Source organism: Oryctolagus cuniculus, chromosome 2, assembly GCF_051225735.1.
Source record: "Oryctolagus cuniculus isolate XC-2025 breed Fujian yellow rabbit chromosome 2, ASM5122573v1, whole genome shotgun sequence".
Taxonomy (NCBI): Eukaryota; Metazoa; Chordata; class Mammalia; order Lagomorpha; family Leporidae; genus Oryctolagus; species Oryctolagus cuniculus.
The window spans coordinates 74364679-74387413 of NC_142868.1; the positions used below are offsets into that span (position 1 = coordinate 74364679).

The following is a 22735-nucleotide window of genomic DNA, read 5'->3' on the forward strand; positions in this document are numbered from 1 at the left end:
CTCTGAAAAGTACTTTTGAAAAGAGTATCATCATTTAAAAAAAAATTCTTACAAACATCTATTAATCACATTGTTCCCAAACTCCCTTTTTTAAAAATTGTCAATACAGGAACTAATGTTATGGTACAGTAGGTTAAGCCTCTGCCTGCAGCACTGGCATCCCATATGGGTGCCAGTTAGGGACCCACTTCCAATCCAGCTCCCTGCTAATGCACCTGGGAAAGCACTGCAAGATGGCCCAAGTGCTTATGCCCCTGAATCCATGTGGGAGACCCCAAAGCTCCTGGTTTCTGTCTAGCCCAGCCCCGGCTGTTGTGGCCATTTGGAGACTGAACCAGCGGATGATAAGATCTCTCTCTCTCTCTGTCCTCCTCTAACTCCGCCTTTCAAGCAAACAAAAAATAAATCTTTAAAATTTGACAATACAGTATTTGAGCAATAAACACAGCTCTTAATTAACCTGAACATGCCATTTCTAAAATAATTTTGGATAAAAAGAAATTAAAAAAAATAAATCTGATAAATTAATGAGTAGGGTCAAAGTAGTACTTCATTATTATGGTTTTGGGTTTTATTATCATTATTTAAGATACAGAGAAACAGGGAGAGAAAGAGGAAGTTCTCATCTACTAGCTCACTTTCCAAACCCCCATAATGACCTGGAGTGGCAAAGACCTATGGGAGACAGGAACTCAATATATTTCTCCCACATGGGTGGTAGGAACCCAATTAAGCCATCACCACTGCCTCCCAGGGTCTGCATTCACACAAGGCTGGACACTAGAGCCAGGAGCCAGAGGCAGGTATTGTAGCCAGATACTCTGATATGGGACATAGGTATCTTCCCTGCTAGGCCAAATGGCCATCCCCAGGAAGTATTTTAATTCCACCTAACCAAAATTCTATGTGTACAACCTAATATGATTTTTTGTAATCTTAAGGTTTTCACTTGGAAGTGTGAAAAATATTGAGCAAAAGAAACAAACTACCACCTGGCTGCTATCCATTGCGGGTTCTCCTCGTCCATCTTCTTCAGAGACTTGACAATTTTGAAAAAGGTCATTACTTAAAGCAGAAGCAAACAATTCTTTACATTGTGTTGATCCAACCGTTTCTCTCTTTTGAGGACTTGTAGCAGCATCTTTGCTCTTGTTAGTATTAATCTGCATAGGCAAAAAGTTGAAGGGCTTCCGGTTTTCACTAAGCTGACGTTTGTTGTTAGCAGCTGTTGCTCTCCCTTGAGAATCACTTCCAATGCTTCTCTATAACAAAAAAGAAATCCAAATCACATAAACAGTAATCTTTCAACAAACTTTTTACTGAAAACTCCATGTTCTAAGTTTTACCCTCAGATATTCAGGAAATATGCACGAAAAGCTTTGTAGAAAGAGTTTCACATTGGGCTGGCGTTGTGGTGCAGTGGGTAAAGTCACCTCATGTAGTCCTGGCATCTCATATGGGCGCCGGTTCTAGTCCCGGCTGCTCCACTTCCAATCCTGCTCCCTGCTATGGCCTGGGAAAGCAGCAGAGGATGGCCCAAGCCCTTGGGCCCCTGCACCTGCATGGGAGACCCGGAAGAAGCTCCTGGCTCCTGGCTTCGGATTGGCTCAGCTCCAGCCATTGCGGCCATCTAAGTGAACCAGCAGATGGAAGACCTCTCTCTCTGCCTCTGCCTCTCTGTAACTCTGTCTTTCAAATAAAATAAATAAATCTTTAACAAAAAAAATCTACAAAATTCTTTCACCAAATTATCAAAATTTGATCAGCACTTCCTTGTCTATTTTATTGAGAAAATTCCACTGATGAATAGGAATAAGATCAATCTAAATAAGTAATAGCACCATGAACCACATTTATAATTCTTACAGGTATTTGTTACTGCTTATAGAAATACAGCCTTTGAATCCAATGAACCAATGTTAACTGACATGAACAACAGGATAAAAATGTATTTATATGAAGCTTTGTCTGAAAAAATGTTGAACTCAAGGCCTGGCATATAGTAAGTATTCAGTAATTAGTAATCAGATGTAAATGAAACAAGATCATCACCACTTGTCCTATCAGATTTAAATCTACCTTTCTGCATATTTGTAAACCTGTTTACATCTTCTAAGTACAGACATGAAAATCAAACATTTATCAAGGGTTAATTATCATTTTTACCTGCTTTTACACCACCTCAACTGTATTCTAGTGATTATAAATATAAACCAGTTATATTCTAAACTCGAGGTAATATACTATACCTCACATTTACCTAATGATAAATACACTAAACTGAATCTTTCCATTTACTTAGTAGCAATTTTATTCAGTCACCAAAGCATAAAATTTAGTTTCACAATTAAATCATTTAAGTTAATCATACAGAATAGCAATAAAGTCCATAAAGACGTGTCTTTATCAAGTTTTGAAATTAGACTTTGTTTTCCTCCGATCAGTACCATCACTATTAATTTTTTTCCATATACAAAGACACTAATAAAAGGTAAACAGCTAAATTTTTAATTTTAGGACAAATAACAACCCACTACAAGTATTTCCGACAGTCATGACTTTTTAAAATAATTCACAAACCTGATCTAAATCACTGAAGTTTATCCGCTGTTTAAGTTTCTCTAATTCTGCCTGCTCTGGGACAGACATCTGAGTCATGTATCTACTGTGTGGAAACGTATGTGGAGTCTTTGTTCTTCGTCTTCCAACTCCTGGTGATGACTCCGGAGAAATATCATTAGTTACCCTTTTATCACTTTCTACACCAAACTTTTTCTTATTCTTTTCTGATGATCTATTTGCCTTCTTCTGTTGGCCACCCCAATCCTTTAAAAAAGTAAAAGCAAAAGTTAATCTGGCCTCTATCAAACCAAGAAAATAATTTGGTATGCTTAAAAAATGTTGGTCAATCTTAAAATTAAAATTAAAAATTAAATCAAATTAAAAATGACAAAAAAACATTTTTCACTTTAGTATAGATTCCTAGAAACAATTGAATATTTCTGTTAACACATTTTCACCTCATTACATCTATTCTAATTTCACAGCCTTCAGAAATTAAATTACTTTCCTATTATAGATCATGAACAAAATAATAATTCTCAGGTCCTAAACCTAAAAATCAATATGAATATTTCAAAAGCATTTTTAAAAGTTGTTCTTTTCTACTTATAAGTTGAATAATCAAAGAAGTCACATTAAAAAGACAGATTTGGAATTGACATGGGTTCTAAAGCAAATATTGTTTTTTGAACAAACACTCTACCATGTGGCCCTATGTAACTTATTTAACTTCCCAAAGTCTCAGTTTCCTAATCTCTCAAACAGTATCACCTGAAAACAGGGTTAAAATATCAAGCATAAAAACATCAAGAATACTAATGTTTACTAAACAATAAATATTAAACAATGTTTTCAAAGCAAAATTATACTTAATAATAATATCTGATATGGAATGACGAGACACAATTAATGGTTTAACCAGAAAACATTACTATCTACTCAGTTGCAGGTATATCTACCTAAAACATTAAACAAAAATGTTCATAAATGGGAAGTGACTATTACGGTGAAACCACGTAGATGTTTTCCTCATTTATAACAAAACTCCTATCTCTATGAACTGTCCCTCCATCCCAGTGCATGTGTGGAGGAGCCTGCAAACCTTTTATACTTCTTACCCTACCACTTCATAGCCACAGATGATTGGAAAATAAACACACATTAATCCAAATTGGGAAAATGATACTTTAAACCTTCAAATTAGACCTAAGGGGTTACTAGTCAGTATGTAATTGCAGCCATAACTGAAATTTTTAGAACGGTGGGTCAGCCACAGTATACCACATGAAGCAGAGGAGAGGCAGTTAGTTAGTCTGTAAAGACAAAGTTGTGTTAAGCAGAGGCACTTAGGAGCAGTGCCAGGGTAGTGAAAAATTAACTCGGGACAACTTTCCTTTTCCCAGTTCCTAAATCCCATATGTAGTCCTTTAACATGGTTTCCATAAAACACTTATGTATCATTTTAATAAATATTTTTGGTTTAATACAACTCAAATTCATTTCTGTCAGCTGCAACCCAAGTGTCTTCAACTAATAAAGAGCAAAGGGCCCCTTAATATCTTGGCCAGCAGTTCTTACAAAAAGTTTCAGTCAGTCAGATTTGAAAAGGGGAGAGTTGCATTTTAACATCAGTAGCTGAGGCCCGTGTTTGGCCCAGCAGGTTTAGCCACCATTTGTGATGCTGGCATCCCATTTCAGAGTTCTGATTCAAGTCCCAGCTGCTCCATCCCAGTTCCCTGTGGGATGCACTTGGGAAGTCAGGAGGGGACAGCCTAGAAGCCTGGGCCCCTCCCAGTCTTGTAGGAGATCAGAATTAAATTTCCAGTTCCTGGTTGTGGCCTGACCATTTGGGGAGTGAATTAGCAGATGAATGATATTTATCTCTCCCTCTCTCTCTGACACTCTGCCTTTTAAATAAATAAAATCTTTAAAAACATCAATAGTGAACAATATACTACCAATAATAAGATATCATACCATATTGTTGAGTCGGTCGTCAACACTTTCATTGCTCCAACTGGGTAAATCGTGATCATTCATGCCTTCTTCAAAAGGACCTCCTCCTGTGGCCATATTAGCTTAAACAATTTTCTGCAAAACCAATAAAAACCAAGCCTCTTAATACATAAAAACAAATCACAATTTTTAAATCACCCCATAAGCTTAACATACGAAGAAATTTCTAGAATTCTCATTTTATAAAATAAAAGAGGTATGTCAACTCAACTATATCAAGGCAAACTGATGCAGAGGCTGTAAGCATATTATGATTAACATAAGTTAAGTAGCTGCAGTGATAAAGAAGGAAAACTGCCTATCTACTATGTGTACCAACTTGCATGCTTCAAAACTAATTTGTTCAACACAGTCCTAAAAGGTAAAGTAACAAGATAAGAAAAAAGTTATTAACAACTAGAACCACAACTTTTCTTAGGAAAGGCATTTTGAGAATGGTGATTGCCCTATTTTAAATTCTACTGCTATTTCATAGTTTTCCTTAAATCAGGAGTCTACCAAATTCATAAATCCTCCCCACAAAAAAAAACAAAACAAAACAGTGTTTTACATCTGTATGTAAAAATCAAGCAAAGGACTGAATATCATACCTGGGTTAAAGAGAGGAGAAACAGAAGCACTATGGGAGAGCCAAAGGTTCAGAAGCAGAGAATCATGATAAATAAGATTTCCACATAATCTCAAGGAGGATTTCATATTTCCACTAGCTACAAAACTGCAGGCTAGAGGAAGAACAGCTCAAGAAGAAGCTGAGACTTTTATCTAATATTCAAGGGGCAGGGGAAGCTATTAAGCTACAAAAGTTAACTTTTAAGAAAGAGTTAAGATAATTTTTTTTTTTTTTTTTTGGACAGGAAGAGTTACACAGTGAGAAAGAGAGAGATACAGAGAAAGGTCTTCCTTTTTCCGTTGGTTCACCCCCCAAATGGCCACTATGGCCGGTGTGCTGTGCCAGCTGATTTGAAGCCAGGAGCCAGGTGCTTCTCCTGGTCTCCCATGCGGGTGCAGGGCCCAAGGACTTGGGCCATCCTCCACTGCCTTCCCAGGCCACAGAGAGCTGGCCTGGAAGAGGAGCAACCGGGACAGAATCCGGTGCCCCAACCGGGACTAGAACCTGGGGTGCCGGCGTCACAGGCGAAAGGATTAGCTTAGTGAGCCACGGTGCTGGCCGAGTTAAGATAAATCTGCAAAGGGCTATTCAACTAAAATGGTCAGAATGAACACATATTTAAGCTGCTTGGATTAAAAAGATCCTAATTCATCCAACTTACTATAGCATATATCAGAATGACTATCAACTATGACAAAGTAGGATTTACCCTTTAGATGTCTCAATGCTAGGATAGACACTAGAGTATTAACACACAACATTAGGTTAAAATGCTTATCATCTTAAAATTAAGTAATGTATTACAATTCAATAAAATACTAATTTGAAAATATCTTTAAATATAGATTGACACTTGCAGACAGTTATATATTGTATATTGTTTATGTTCTTTCTAATGAGGCATAAATTACTTTAATAAGAGCTGAAAATGGCAGGGGTGTGTGGCATGGCAGTTAAGCCACTGGTTAGGATGCTGGCATCTCATATCGGAGTGCCTAGGCTTGAGTCCTGGCTCCATTCTCAATTTCAAACTCCTGCTTAAAATATGCACCCTGGGAGGCAGCAGGTGTTGGCAAAAGCTGTTGGGTCCCTGTCACCCACCTGAGGGAACTGGATTGAGTTCCCGGCTTCTGGTTTTGAACTGGCCCAGCCTCATCTGTTGTGAGCATTTGGGGAGTGAACCACTGGATGAGAGCTTTGTCTCAGTCTCTCACTTTCTATCTTTTAAATAAGGTTTAAAAATTTGACAAATTTTTTTTTAAAGATTTTATTTATTTTGAGCGGCAGAGTCACAGACAGAGAGGGTTAAGACAGAGAGCGCGGGCCGGCGCCGCGGCTCAACAGGCTAATCCTCCACCTAGCGGCGCTGGCACACTGGGTTCTAGTCCCGGTCGGGCCGCCGGATTCTGTCCCAGTTGCCCCTCTCCCAGGCCAGCTCTCTGCTATGGCCAGGGAGTGCAGTGGAGGATGGCCCAAGTGCTTGGGCCCTGCACCTGCATGGGAGACCAGGAGAAGCGCCTGGCTCCTGACTTTGGATCAGTGCAGTGCGCCGGCTGCAGCGCGCTGGTCACGGTGGCCATTGGAGGGTGAACCAATGGCAAAAGGAAGACCTTTCTCTTTCTCTTACTGTCCACTCCGCCTGTCAAAAAAAAAAAAAAAAAAAAAAGAGAGAGCAAGACAGAGAGAAAGGTCTTCCATCTGTTCGTTCACCACTCTAATGGCTTTAACAACCAGAGCTGGGCCAATCCAGGAGCTTCTTCCAATTCTTAGCCACGTGGGTGCAGGAGCATAAAGATTTGGACTATCTTTCACTGCTCTCCCAGGCCACATGCAGAGAGCTGGATTGCAAAGGAGCAGCTGGGATATGAATGGTGCCCATATGGGATGCTGGTGCTGCAGGAGGAGGCTTAGCCCACTATACCACAGTACCAATCCCCATAAATCAATTTTTTAAAAAAGATTTATTTATTTACTTGAAAGGTAGAGTTACAGACGGTGAGAGGGAGAAACAGAAAGGTTTTCCTTCTGCTGGTTCACGCCCCAAATGGCCTCACCGGCCGGAGCTATGCTGATATGAAGCCAGGAGTCAGGTGCTTCTTCCCGGTGTCCCATGCGGGTGCAGGGACCCAAGCACTTGGCCATCTTCTACTGCTTTCCCAGGCCACAGCAGAGAGCTGGATTGGAAGAGGAGCAGCCAGGACTCGAACCAGTACCCATATGGGGTGACGGTGCCGTAGGCAGAGGATTAACCTACTGTGCCACAACACCAGCCCCAACCAATAAATCAATTTTTAAAGGATAAATATATTTTAAAACAGTAGTCAACATTACATTTAAAATAAGACACTAATGACATTCTGTTATAAGCAACAGAGGATAGCCCAAGTCCTGGGGCCTCTGCACCCATGTAGGAAACCCAGAAGGAAATAAGCTCCTAGATCCAGGCTTTGGATCAGCCCAGCTCCAGCCACTGCAGCCCTTTGAGGAGTGAACCAGTGGATAGAGGATCTCTGTCTCTCTGTAACCTGCCCTTCAAATAAATAAATCTTAAAAAAAAATTAATGAAGACCAAAATAAACATGCCACATATCAGTTACTTAGCATTCTTTTTGAAAATTCTATTAAATAGAAAAATTAAGATTGAAAAGAAAAAAGGTGTATTCTTAAAGAATATACATTTTAAGAAATCTAAAAAACTTCAAAATATCACCAATAACCACTTAGAAAACATAATGGGGAAAAATGATTCCACTTAATAAAGACAAAAATATAATTTTCCCCATATGAAGAAGTATTATTAAACTCTATAAAATGTAAGAGAAAATTTGAATAAGTAGCAAACAAACTATCTTTCCTGACAGGAAAGCTGAATACTATAAACATGCTATGTTTTCTAAATGTACAGGCTACAGTGGGATATCAGAATCCCCAAAGTGTCTGGATGCTAATCCCAGCTCTGGATCCTGATTCTGGCCTCCCACCAACATAGATCCTGGAAGAAAATGGTAATAGCTCAAGTAATTGGGGTCCTGACACTCACATGGGAGAGGTGGACTACTTTCCAGATTCTGGCTCTCATGCCTGGCTGTTGCAGCCATATGAGGAGTGAGCCAGTGAATTGGGGAGTACATTTTCTCTCTGCCTCTCAAATAATAAAAACAATTATTTAAAAAAATCTCAATGCATAGGGTTAATGTAATTCCAATAAAAATCCTACTGGAATTCTTGGAAACTAACTAAATGATTCTAAAATTCATCTGAAAAAAATAAGTATAAAAATTTTTAGTATCTGAAAAATAAAAGCAAGGTAGCATGAGATGCCAAGAAGGTAAAATACTAATGTATGATATCCAATGGTTCTGAATATGTAAACAAATTGGTACCAGCCCAAGAAGGAAAATCTTCAAACATACAATTAGAAAAATTTAGTAAGAAAAATTAATCCCAGCTAACATTTACTTTGCTTACTATATGCCAAGTACCATGCTAAATATTTTACATCTATCATGTCATTTTATACTCACAAGTCTTTGATACAGGAGTATCCAACTGATAGAGCAGCTTAATCTTTTTTTAAAAAATTATTTATAAGTCAGAATTACAAAGAGAAAGAGAGAGAGAGAGAAAGGGAGAAACAGAGAATTTTCCATCTACTGGTTCACTCCCCAAATGGCTGCAATGGCTGGGTTGGGCCAGCTGGAAGCCAGGAGCCAGCAGCTTCCTCTAGCTATCCATGTAGGTACAGGGGCCCAAGGCCTTGGGCCACCTTCTGCTGCTTTCCTAGGTCCATCATCAGGGAGCTGGTTTGGAAGTGGAGCAGCCACAACTGAACCGGTACCCATATGAGATGCTGGTACAGCTAATGGCGGCTTAACTGGCTATAGCACAGTGCCGGCACCACAAGTTAAGACTCTTAACTGGGATTCTTCATCTCAATTACCAGAACACAGAAAAATGACTTGAGTCATTCTTCTCAGTTTTTCTCACGAGACATACCCTGTACCACCCCAGACACACAGAATTAACAAAAAACACCTTTGGGCATTACAGCTTAAATCTCCACCAACTGAGAAAGGCTATCTTATCCCATAACACCAAGACAATAAGTAGATTAAAAAATAGATAAGAAAAAACTCAAAGAAGATTTTAAAAGAAAAAATAAGAAATTAGAGTGCACTTAGGGGCCAGTGCTGTGGCATAGAAGGTTAACCTCTCCTTGAGACACCAGCATCCCATATGGGCATCAGTTAGAGTCCTGGCTGCTCCACTTCACTCCAGCTCCTCATCAATGCACTTGGGAAAGCAGCGGAGGAAGCCCAAGTGGTTGGGCCCCTGCCACTCACATGGGAGACCCAGATGAATTTCCTGGTTTTGGCCTGGCCCAGCCCCAGCTGCCGTGACCATCTGGGAAGTGAACCAGTGGATGGAAGATCTCTCTCAAATCACTCTGCCCTTCACATAAATAAAACAAATCCTTAAAAAGTTATTAATTAGAAGAGAAAATTAAGATCAGTAAAAATTCTTACACATTGATTTTTTTCTTAGAATGTTATACCTTATAACTACAGTAATAAAGTAAACTTTAAATTTTTTAAGAATATGTTTTCAGAAAATGTTTACATTCTATTTGTTTATACTAATAACTTTATTTTATATTACTATATATTCTCCCTAAAATACAGAGTTCATTCTAAGGAGCTATTTATAAGCCAATACCTTTAAACACTATTGAAATAAATTTCTAAAATATTTAAAAACTGCATGATAATGATAATTAGTTCAGAAGTCAGATTTTTATAAAAAGATTTATTTATTTGAAAGGCAGAGTTACAGAGATAGAGAGGGAGAGACAGAGAGGGTCTTCCATCTGTTGATTCACTCCCTAAATGGCCACAACAGCCAGGGATGGGCTAGGCCGAAGCCAGGAGCCAGAAGCAAGGAGCTCTGGTCTCCAATGTGGGTGTAGGGGCCCGAGCACCTAGGCTACCCACTGTTGCCCTCCCAGGAACAGTAGCACATTAGCAGAGCTGGCTCAGAAGTGGAGGAGCCAGGACTTGAATCGACGCTCATAATGGATGCTGGTGTAGCAGCAGGCAGAAGCTTAATCTGCTAGGCCACAACACTGGTCCAAATAAGTCAAATTTTTTAAAAATGTTTTTTAAAAGTTTACTTACTAAATACGTTCTGTCTTTTGAGTTAGTAAACAATTCTGTCTACTATTATGATTGCCATGAGATTGAACGTGTAATAACTTAAAAATGATACCAAATGTTAAGAGCATTCTGTTATCGAATTATATTTATTATTTGAAGTTAAAGAAATAATTGTATGTGGATTAATTCAACACATTAACATCCAGATTTCAATATATATATATAAATATATATATATATATCTTCCTATTAGAAGCAGATTCATTTCCCTCTTTTTCATGCCAATCTAACTGCCTCAAAGTCTTCATTAAAAATATAGGATCTTGGGGCCAGTGCTGTGGCGTAGTGGGTAAAGTCAGTGCCTGCAGTGCCAGCATCCTATATGGGCACCGGTTTGAGGCTGGGATGCTCCACTTCCAATCCAGCTATCTGCTATGGCCTGGGAAAGCAGTGGAAGACGGCCCAAGTGCTTGGGCCCCTGCACCTGCATTGGAGACTTGGAAGAAGCCCCTGGCTTCAGATTGTCCCAAATCTGGCCGTTACGGCCATTTGGGGAGTGAACCAGCGGATGGAAGATCTCTCTCTCTCTCTCTGCCTCTCTGTAATTCTGCCTTTCAAACAAGTAAGTACATCTCAAAAAAAAAAAAAAAAAAAAAAAAAGAGGCTGCCTTTCAAACAAATAAATCTTAAAAAAATATATAGGATCTCTGACTTCCAAAATTTATCTGTAGACATAATGTAGCATTTAGAGCTACAGTAATCAAAAGACGGGGGATGTAGAGACCAATAAAGCCAAGATTTCTATGGTAGAACAAACTGAACTTGGTGACTATTATGATATGGAAGATGATGAAGTGAGGAAGGAGTTAAAGAGTGAACCCAAAGTTTCTAGCTTGTGCAACTAGGAACACAGATGATAATATAGTCAAGTCATTAGAAAAGAAACAAATTTTAGATACTGAGAGAAGTTGAGGAGAGCTCAATTTTAGAAATGTTGGGTATGAGGTCCCTGTGTGCTACAGGGCAACCACTAGTCTATCTCTCAGAAGAGAAATCTGGGCTGGAAAGAGATCTGCAAGTCATCCACTTATAAAAGCACTTCAAGTGAGACAGAGGGCTCAGGGAAAAGACAGAGAAGAATGACCACACACTGGTATTTAGGAGAAAGGGATAAGAAGAGAACAATGAGAAAATACAAAAAGATAGGAGGGAAACCAGGACAGTGTGCCAAATAGAAGGAGTGCATGATAAGAAAAAAACTGATACTTGGATTTTCCAACAAGGAGGTTATTGTTGACTCTGGTAAGGCCAATTTCAGCAGAGTGGTAAGGATCAGTTAGTTCCCTAACTGGAACACAGTTTTGAAAGGAGGGGGGGGAATATAAAAGAGGTCAGACAATATTTTTAAGGAACCAAATTGTAAAGGGAAGTAAACAGAGATGGTTATAAAGAATGTTTAATCAACATGGAAGTATGTAGATCACTTTTAAAATGTGTCAGGAAACAGCACAGAAGCAGATACTGAAAATGCAAGACAAAGGTGATCCGCAAATGGCTTGTACATTTGAGAAGATTTGCCAATTGGGATCCCAGGCCAAAGAAAAAGGTTTAGTTCTAGACAAGCAGAGGAACATCTCTCTCCTTGAAATAAAAGGAGGAAGGGATGGAACTGAATGGAGACTGGTTAGCAGATTTGGTGGTAGAAAGTTGAGGGAGTTCCTAAGAGCTATGGAGTAGGAAGGACTGTACAAGAAATGCAAGAGAGTGAGAGAGCAGTGTGAGATCTGAGAAGGCAGGGAACAGAAAATGAAAGAACTCCAGTGAAAGCAGAGGCCATTCACTGATATCACTAATATGCATTGCAAATTTTTTTTCCCAGCAGTGCTCCACAGCCTTGGTAGAAACACTCCAGAGTCCATCCAAGGCTGGGATTTTTCCAGGCAGGTTTAACAGAAAGACAATAAATAAGTTCAACTGCTGGAAACAATTGGTGTTGATGACAGATGACAGTAAGGGAAATTGAACAGATTTTTAAAAAATTTTCTAAACAAGCATTTCTTTCTATACTACACCTTGAACAAAACAAACTATTCTGAGATTCACTTAGGTATATCTGGCAGCCTTATTGGGCTTCAAAATAAGGACACAAAATGAAAATATACTATGGTAATTTTAAGCTATTTTCAGAGGCCTTTTTATTTTGTTTTTAATTATTTACATTATTTAATTATTTACATTTATTACAGAGAGAGGCTGTTTTCATGCACTGGTTCACTCCCCAAATGCCCACAATGGCCAGAACTGGGTCAAGTTTAAACCAGGAAGCAAACACCAGGAACATAATATAGATTTCTCACATGAGTGACAGTGATCAAACTACTCGAGTCACCATCCATTGCTTCCCAAGTTGGACATTAACAGAAAGCTAGAACTGGGAACAGAGCTCTGATTCAAATCCAAGTATGCTGATATGGGATATAGATGTCTCAAGAGGTATCTTAACCACTAAACCAAACATCTGCTCCATCAATGACCTCTTTGAAGAAAATCCTGACATTCTACATGAGCACTGATTCAGGTCCTGATTGCTCCACTTCTCATCCAGTTCCCTGCTAATGTGCCTGGGAAAGCAACTGGAGATGATCAAAGTACCTGGGACGCTACCACCCACATGGGAGACCCAGACAGAATTCTAGGCTCCTGATATTATGATCATTTGGGGAATGAGCCAGAAGATAGAAGACTGATCTCTTTCTGTAACTCTGCCTTTCAAATAAATAAATATATAATTAATAAGTAAATAAAAGTGAAAGGTAGGGGCCAGCGCTGTGGCACAGTAGGTTAATCCTCTGCCTGCGGTGCCGGCATACCATATGGGCGCCGGTTTTAGTCCCGGCTGTTCCTCTTCTAGTCCAGCTCTCTGCTATGGCCTGGGAAAGCAGTAGAAGACGGCCCACGTGCTTGGGCCCCTGCACCCACATGGGAGACCAGGAAGAAGCATATGACTCCTAGCTTTGGATAGGCATAGCTCCGGTCATTGTGGCCATTTGGGGAGTGAACCAACAGAAGAAAGACCTTTCTGTCTGTTTCTTCCTTTCACTGTCTGTAACTCTACCTCTCAAATAAATAAATAAATAAAATCTTTAAAAAAAAACAAAAAGTAAAAGTTAAAGAAGCTCAAAGAAATCTAAACAAGAAATTTGCCTATAATTTTTAAAATTATTTCTCAAATAGCATTAAATTACTTATAACCACCTTTTTTTTTCTTTTAAAGATTTTTATTTTATTTATTTGAAAGAGTTACAGAAAGAGGTATAGCCAGAGAGAGAGAGGTCTTCCATCCACTGATTCTCTTCCCAAATGACAGCAACAGCCAGAGCTGAGCTGATCTGAAGCCAGGAGCCAGGAGCTTCCTCTGAGTCTCCCACATGGTTGCAGGGGCCCTCCTTGGGCCATCTTCTACTGCTTTCCCAGGCCATAGCAGAGAGCTGGATCAGAAGAGGAGCAGCTAGGACTCAAACCTGTGCCCATATGGGATGCCAGCACTGCAAGCCAGGGCTTTAACCTGCAGTACCACAGCACTGACCCCAACTACCTTCTTGAAATACCTTACTTCTCCACTGATAGCTATAAATCAAAAATTTAGAAATTCTAATTTTTTAATAATATTATAGAATGCTTATATTTCCCCCTAAATGTTAGTAATAAAATAACCAAAGCTGATAGTTTGTATATCAGTACAAGTTTTCTACTGTACTACCTGAGGTATTTACTTTACTAATTATAAAAAGCACACTGCTTTGAGGGCCTTAATACAGTATACAACTGAGCACTTTTAATGGAAACAGAGAAGAAAATGGCTAGGTATTTGGTATTTTGTGTTGTTTAGCCAGCTTTCTTTGAAAAATTCCTTAACTTCTTGTCTGTATTTAAAATGGTCATGTATTTAAAGAATGACAGGGTGCATTTTCCATAGCCTATTCACTGTTAGACTAAAAATTCAATAAATTTCTAAAACATGATTCTTCTAAGAGCCAGCATTGTGGCATAGTAGGTTAATCTGCTGCTTGCTACACCAGCATCCCATATCAGAGCACTGGTTCAAGTCCCAGTTGCTCCAATTCCAAACCATCCCCTTGCTAATGCACCTAGGAAGGCAGTGAAAGATGGCCCAAGTACTTGGGCTCTTGTCACCCACATGAGAGACCAAGATGGAGTTCTTGGCTCCTGGATTTGGCCTGGTCCAGACCTGGCTGTTGCAGCCTTTTGGGGAATGAACTAGCAAATGAAAGCTCTCTCTTTGTAGCTCTTTCAAATAAACAAAGAAAAAAATATCTTTAAAACAGATACCTCTATATGAAATAGGGATTTGGCCTAGAGGTTAAAATGATGACTAGGATGTCTATGTCCCATACTGGGGTACCAGGGTTCAATACATGGCTCTAGCTCCTACTTCTAACATCTCCTTAATGCAGATCCTAGGGATTGTGGTAATGGCTCAAATAATTGGGTTCCTATCATTTAGGTGAGAGAGAAGGATTGAGTTCCCAGTTTCCTAGCTTTGGCCTTGGCCTTGGCCTTGGCCTAGCCCTGGCAACTGTAGACATTTGGGAAGCCAATCAGTGTTTAGGGGAACCCGGGCTTGCTCTCTCAATTTTAAAAAAGAATAATACACCTATAATTAATCAAAAAAAATTTATTAAAAGAAAAACACCCTGTAACCCCTGAGATATTGGGGGAAAGTGGGTAAATAAACTACAACAAAATATAACAATTTGAATCAGAAAACATTTGATAAGACCTCATGGTGTACCAAGGATTACATATGTCTATCTCACAATACAGTTCCTTATTCTATGTCAACCTTTTTTACACCAACAAAATGTAATATATCCTTACTTTCTTTAAAAACAAAAACAAAAAACTGAGAACCCTGAGGTCGGTTAATCTCCTGATACATAAAAATCTGTTTGCTAAAACCTCTCCATCCCTATAAGTTGTATCTAAAAATCTATCTTCCTTAGTAATAACTACATATTATTCTCTAAGAAAAATGAGTAGTTCCAGTTACTGCAACTGGCCTCAGATCCTTATCTTTAATGCCAGTCTACCTCATCCTCACTGGTAACAGCTCCTCCTATCATGCTCTTCCCCTGGACTATTACTAACTCCCTATGCGTCCTCTATCTACTCTGAAACATTCCCCTACTTACTGGTTTTCAGTAAAATCACAAATCCCTCTAACAGCACCATTTCCAAGGAAATCACCTCTAAAAGAAGATACTATTCTTCCTATTCTGAATTCATGGAAAAAGGATACCAGTTTCAGAGCATTCTTACTTAATTCATGCTTAACCTTTCCTCTCTTGAATAAAATAGCCATTAAAAATATCACTTTCCCTATTTTGGGCACAAGTGCCAACTGTTCTACCCAAGACAGTTTTGCACTTTTCTTGGTAATAACCAGCTCATGCTTTCACTCTCTACTTAATTTCTGTTGAATTTTCTAAGACTCTGGCCTCAATTCCAATGTCCTTCTTATCTTTTTTTTTTTTTATTAAAGATTTTATTTATTTATTTGAGAGGTAGAGCTACAGACAGTGAGAGGGAGAGACAGACAGAGAGGTCTTTCATCTGTTGGTTCATTCCTCAAGTGACTCCACAGCTGGTGCTGGGCCAATCCGAAGCCAGGAGCCAGGAGCTTCTTTCAGGTCTCTCACGCGGGTGCAGGGGCCCAAGCACTTGAGCCATCTTCCACTGCCCTCCTGGGCCACAGCAGACAGCTGGACTGGAAGAGGAGCAACCGGGACTAGAACCAGCACCCATATGGTATGCCAGCGCCGCAGGCGGAGTTATCTTCTCGATTCCATCTTTCCTCTCTCTGAACTGGTAATTTGTTCAAGACCCTAAACTTGTAAAATTCTTTCTGATCTTAAGTATCCTATTTCTCTCACTTCCTCATTCCTGCCAGAAGGTGTTCTCAACTCTCGAATACTTCTAGCCTCTTAATCATATCTCTGTCCTTGAATTCATTAATCCCTTGCTTCTATATTCAAACCCAAACCAAAACCTAAATAAGCTATTTCAAAAATGTCATGCTAGCATCCTTAACTTCCTCACCTATTTGTTCACAATGTCACCTCAATTCTGGATAAACTCTACCACCTATTCTCTTTGACTCTATTCTCAAGCTGTCCAACAGTGCGGAAATAGTCATAACATGACTGTTTCTACTATTAAGGTGTATTATTTCAACACATACCTTTTCAAATTTATCATACGTACCTAATAGGCACTCAATTAAATTTACAAAATGAAGGAACCGGCACTGTGGTGCATTAGGTTAATCCTAAGCCTGTGGCACCAGCATCCCATATGGGTACCTGTTCTAGTCCTGGCTGCTTCTCTTCTGATTCAGTTCCCTGCTTATGGCCTGGGAAAGCAGTAGAAGATGGCCCAAGTGCTTGGGCCCCTGCACCTGCGTGGGAAACCTGAAAGAAGCTCCTGGCTCCTGGCTTCAGATTGGCCCAGCACTGACTGTGGAGTCACTTGGGGAGTAAACCAACAGATGAAAGACCTTTCTGTCTGTCTCTCCCTCTCACTGTCTGTAACTCTACCTCTCAAATAAATAAATAATTCTTTAAAAACAAATTTACAAAATGAATGTATTGCTATGAATCTCTTATTGGTTTTTTTGTTCCTCTTGTATGATGATTATTCCAAACCCTTTCTAATTTTTCCCAACTCTCAAATCCACTTGTCTCTTTTTTAAAGAAATGGCCAAGTCCCTATTAAGGAAACCAAGGTCTTCCAATGAAAGTTAACTAAATGACCCTATATTTTTATTCCTCTATCCATCCTTCCTAATGTGTTAAAAGGGAAATTATTTTATAACTGCTTTTACAATTCTTTTTATTTTACCAAATGTCCACTATACAGCACTGTAATGCTAACAATTCTAACACACACTCACATATGACCTTTCCCCTGAGTTCTATTTTTCTTGTCCTACTTTGTTAATCTTCCAGAAAAAAAAACAGAATCATAATTCATAATTAAGATGTAAGCCGGGGCCAGTGCTGTGGCATAGCAGGTGAGGCCACTGCCTGCAGTGCCAGCATCCCGTATGGTCGCTGGTTCAAGTCCCGGCTGCTCTACTTCTGAACCAGCTCTCTGCTATGGCTGGGAAAGCAACAGAAGATGGCCCAAGTCCTTGGGCCCCTGTACCCATGTGGGAGACCCATAAGAAGCTCCTGACTCCTGGTCTCAGATCGGCGCAGCTCTGGCCTTGCAGCCAGTTGGGGAGCGAACCAGTGGACGGAAGACCTCTCTCTGCCTCGCCTTCTCTGTCTGTGAAACTCTTTCAAATAAATAAATAAATAAATCTTTAAAAAATTTTGAATAAAAAAAGAGATGCAAGTCAACTAGCAATTTGTATTTACTGACAGTAGCCTCATTTCAGATCCTTATAAAGGAGCTGAAACTGTCTGCTTTTGTAGAAAGAATCTATTAAATTTTAAAAATAGAATTTCTTAGAAATTTAACAGTTAAATTCACCCTATTTCTGAGGTTTTTCTTAAGACCAACTGTTTCTGAACATTTTTAACAAAATTTATTCTAATTATCGACCTTTAGCCATTTAATTGTTCAAGTGTCCTTAGCAAACAATTATTTAACTTTTCTTCAGCGAATCTACATTCCCCAGCACTGACTTCTTTCTGCTGGTTAGAGAATATCTCTATATAAAACACATTACGACAGTGCACCATGCACAAAACTAACGCTAAAAGTAAGTTCAGACAATCAAAAGAATTCATCCACCTTAAGGATAACAAACTCAAAAAAAGAAGACTTGATAAATTAGTAAATTTATAAATTTAAATTGATAAATTAGAAATTAGTAAAATATGTAAGAAAACAGCTTAAGATGAAATATTTAGAAAGAGAAACAATCCAAACAGCTGTGTTAGCATAGATTCAAACTCAAATGAGCTGAAGAAATTCTGTGAACACAGAGAAATGGGTATTGTATAAACCATTCTAGTATTTAATTAGGAATGGCACAGCCCTTTTCTAACAAAAATATGAGGGCAGACCAAAGCAGCACACCAAAAAAGCAAGGCAAACAGGGTAGCAAACTCTGGATGATTACTATGTAGAGGGCTCTCAATCATGCACTAGAATTCTGACAACTGTCCCCTCTATAAAGTCCTCTTCAACAATAATACAAAGAACAATACATATAATGATGTCAAATTACCTGTTTAGGAACTAGTTTTTGCAGCTTGGAAACAGTTCCTTTCCCACTCCACACTTCAAAGCTGTTGTCTTCTTCTTATTAAAAAAAAAAAAAAAAAAACTTTAGTAAATTCTTAGCTTACACTCTGAAGTATACAATACTGTATTTTATCCTCAAAAATATGCTTAAAAATCAACAAAAAAGGAAAAATTTACCAATATTTTAAACTCAAGCTACTCTACTTTGGAAAACAATGCATACAGAAACCTTTAAACCTCTTTTCACCCCCACTCTCAAAGGTCCTACCAAACAGCAAATCGACATCTTAAATCTACATTGGAATATAATGAAAATGGTTAACATTATCATTTAAAGATGCATGTCAAAGTACACTCTTCTGACTGACCAGGCCATTAGCTTCGTATACCTCAAACTATTCAAGAACTCTGAATATTCAACGATGAAAAAAATTTGCCTAAAAGCTATTTCTTAACACACTTGGTAATACATAAACCCAAGGTTTAGCTTCAGTACAAATATTCAATATTCTAACGGTGTACAATGGCCCTCACCAGGAAGGTGATAGGGAAAGAAAGGAGCAGGTGCACCCGAAGCTCCGGTAACCAGAGAACACCAGAGGGCGGAGTCTGGGAGGCAGTTTAGGGGCGGAGGTGGTAAAGGCGCCCAGAAAGCCCGCTTCTTCCAACGTCAAAAATACGATCCGTTACCGGCATTTCATACCACAAAAACCTCACATCTGCCAGGAAAAACATTCACACAAGGCGAGCTCCTGAGGAGTGGGCCGCGGGATGAAAAGTTCACTCACCGGACTCCCAGCGAGGCCTAAGTCCTAACCCCCAAACACCAGTTTCTCCAATAGCAAAGCGACGCTTCCCGACTCCCACTTGGGACTAAGTTCTCCTCGATCCTAGACTCAATCTCAGTAGGACTGCAGGATGGGAGTGGGGTCGGGCTACTTGAGTCAAGATTCCCTTCGCAAGTAATAAACCACCCCTCCGGCCCCGGTCAGGAACGCCTCAACCTGGCCTTTCTGCTCTAAGAATACCCGAGACAGCAGCAATTTCACTGTTCACAGCGCCCACCCCGACGCGGCAAGTCGTCTCACTCCCACCCAAAATTCGGGAAGGCGGCAGCCCCAGACTAGAACTGGGGGGCAGGGGAGGGAGGCAGAGGGGTAGGGAGCGCGGTGATGCGACGAACTATGGCCACCAAGGCCTCTCTCCTGGGAACTGGACTCCGAGCCCCGAGCACCCCAACGACAGCCCCCGCTCCGCTTCCTCCACCCGCAAGGGGCATTCCCGGAGCACCCGAGACGCAGAGCAGCCACCTCCCCAAACCCAGAACAAGAAGGGCGGGGAGGAAAGAAGGAGATTCTGCAGTTGCCAGAGCTTCCCCCGATGCTCACCCCGTCCCGTCGCTCGGTCCCGGGAAAGGGGGCGGGCCGTCTGCCTAAGGGACGCGAAATAGGAAGCCAGAAAACCCAAAAGACTGCTGAGGAGGGGTGGGCCCAGGGCCAGGCCTAACAGGGTCAAGTGTCCCAGAGCCGTGGCGCTCCCGCCCCTGGGGCGCGCTGCCCTCGGTTGCCTAGGGCTGGGGACGCGCAGGCGTTTACCTGTAAACGAAGCAGCCTCTCATGCCGGGGGCGGCGTGGCGGTCAGCCCCACGACCCGCCGCTGGCAGCGGTTCTCCCTTACAGATCGCGGCGGGGAGGTCCACAAGTTTCCTGGCTGCCTAGGGCCCAATGGCCGCCTTTTCTACTTTAGCCACTGGGCACCAACCGCCGCAGCCACCGCCATCTTAGGATCTCATTGTGGTGGGAGAAGAGGGGCGGGGGGACTGCAGAGGGGGCCACGCGCCGGGAGACATGCGCCGTCTCCTCAGCAACGGCCGCGCGGACGCGAGAACTCGCCCAGGCGGGAGCCGCAGTGCGATCTCTGTACGCGCTAGACTGGAGTCATGTGACCCGCCGAAGTCTGTGGTATCATTTCTGGCTCTTGAGGTGGGAACAGATTACGCAAACGACCGAACGGAGACTACATATCCCAGAATGCCAATGCGACAGTGAGATTTATAAATAACTCCCACATCACACGGCGGAGGACTACAAATCCCAGAATGCCGTGCGCTTTTTCAGCGCACGAGGCTCGAGGCCTGTGCGGAAGTAAAATTGAGCCGCATCGGCAGGAGGGAGAGGAGCAGAGGCCCGCTGGGTTTTGCGTGGGCGTGTCAGATCCGGACGGTGCGGGAGGAAGACCTGGGTTGCTCTTTCTGTTCCCTGCCCACTGGTATTCCAGTTGCCAAAGGAAGTCTACAAAAAGGCTTTTAACACTAATCCAAGCGTCATTTTTTCCATGAGGAGATAAACCCGCGAGAATGAAATAAGTGGCCTGACGTCTTGTTAATGAGAGAATCAAAAATACTGTTCATACCTAATGCCGGCTTTGGATTAAGGCCCTACTTTTTCCTTGGAAGAGCCAGGTGCTTTCAATGAGAATGTAATCTCGGGAAATTTTCCACGAAGCTGTGTGTCTCTGAATTCTCTCTTTTTCAAATGCTTCTGTTAACAGTTCTAAATGAAGATTAGTGAGTTGACAGCTTCTAGTTTAAAACTGCAGTAACGTTAATGTGCGTGGCTGAAAACTGAAAACACTTGTTGGGTGCAAAGACATTCTACTTTTAAGACTTAAAAAGTTTTTTTATAGGAAAAAGGATGGTAGGGAGGGAAGAATAACGGGTTTCTGGGTTCCAACAAGTTGTTCACGAAACCGGTAGATGAAATTGCATCTCGGTACACAGTTCAGAAGAAAGCTCTTCCAGCCCACTGCAGTTCGCTATTATCCAGCTTCAGTCATCAGTGCAATGATCATTGACACTGTTTGTCATGCACTTTTTTGTACATTCTGTGGGTCTAATATTGCTAAGGACTATTGAGGCAACGAAAACAAACACCCTGACCTTGAAAAGCTCATGTTTTTAGCAAGGGATGTAAAATGAAATGTGATGTCAATAAATTCTGTATAGTAAGAGAAAGTGCCGTGCAGCTCAGAGCACAGAGTAACTAACTGGTTAGATGTTTGTTTTAATATAGAATGCCCTGGCCGTCGCCGCGGCTCACTAGGCTAATCCTCCGCCTAGCGGCGCCGGCACACCGGGTTCTAGTCCCGGTTGGGGCGCCGGATTCTGTCCCGGTTGCCCCTCTTCCAGGCCAGCCCTCTGCTGTGGCCAGGGAGTGCAGTGGAGGATGGCCCAGGTGCTTGGGCCCTGCACCCCATGGGAGACCAGGAAAAGCACCTGGCTCCTGGCTCCTGCCATCGGATCGGTGCGGTGCGCCGGCCGCAGCGCGCCGGCCGCGGCGGCCATTGGAGGGTGAACCAACGGCAAAGGAAGACCTTTCTCTCTCTGTCTCTCTCTCTCTCACTGTCCACTCTGCCTGTCAAAAAAAAAAAAAAAAAATATATAGAATGCCCTATCCTAATTCCATCACTCTAAGATCTTGGGCAAGATACCTTTTCTGGGCTTCAATTGTTCCACCTATGAATTGCCTAACTTGAAGGGACTTTCAAAATGTTTTCTTAGATTTTGTGTTATTTCACACACAGTATTAAGCACTTCATTTAGCGTGGTGTTTTTAATTCTCAAAACTACACTCAAGAGATTGTTTCTCTATCAACTCATTTAACAATTGAATGATTAAAATCAAAGTTCTTGCAGCTCCAAGTAATAAAGCTACTTTTAAACTAAGATCTACTTAATTCCTTGGAGGAATTTTTAAAAATTGTATCAGAAAATACATAAAGGCCCCCCAAATAATGACTATCATTATAATTTTGTTGTATGCATGCATTTTTCTTTTTAATGTATATAGAAACTGATGTAATTAAAATGATTCAATTAAACATTATTACATTTATTTTGCTGATCATTGTTTTCTGAATTCCTGAACCCCCAAAATGTCAATGTCATACTAGTATTATGTCTGTTAGGTGGTGGGAGGAATCAGACATTTTACATGTGTGGGGCAGTGGGTAAAGCTGCTACCTGCAGTGCCAGCACCCCATATGGCATTGGTTCGAGTCCCAGCTGCTCCACTTCCGATCCAGCTCTCTGCTATGGCCTGGGAGAGCAGTAGAAGAT

General features: G+C 40.9%; 1 protein-coding gene across 50 annotated transcripts in view; it reads right to left on the reverse strand.

Moving 5' to 3' along the window:
• PCM1 (pericentriolar material 1) overlaps positions 1–20650 on the reverse strand; it is a 116600-nt gene extending 95950 nt beyond the window's left edge. For 24 of the 50 annotated variants that reach the window (XM_089325858.1, XM_051833843.3, XM_089325843.1 and 21 more), the window contains exons 1-5: positions 20214–20625; positions 18602–18675; positions 4540–4653; positions 2581–2826; positions 993–1262 (exon numbers count right to left, since the gene is read on the reverse strand). In XM_089325858.1, coding sequence (XP_089181984.1) covers positions 993–1262; positions 2581–2826; positions 4540–4635 — 612 coding nt within the window. In that variant the 5' untranslated portion in view covers positions 4636–4653; positions 18602–18675; positions 20214–20625. Of the gene's footprint in view, positions 1–992; positions 1263–2580; positions 2827–4539; positions 4654–18601; positions 18676–20213 lie in introns of all 50 variants that reach the window. The other 26 variants (XM_070068462.2, XM_070068459.2, XM_089325844.1 and 23 more) reach the window with 5 other exon arrangements.
• Positions 20651–22735: the final 2085 nt, after the last annotated feature.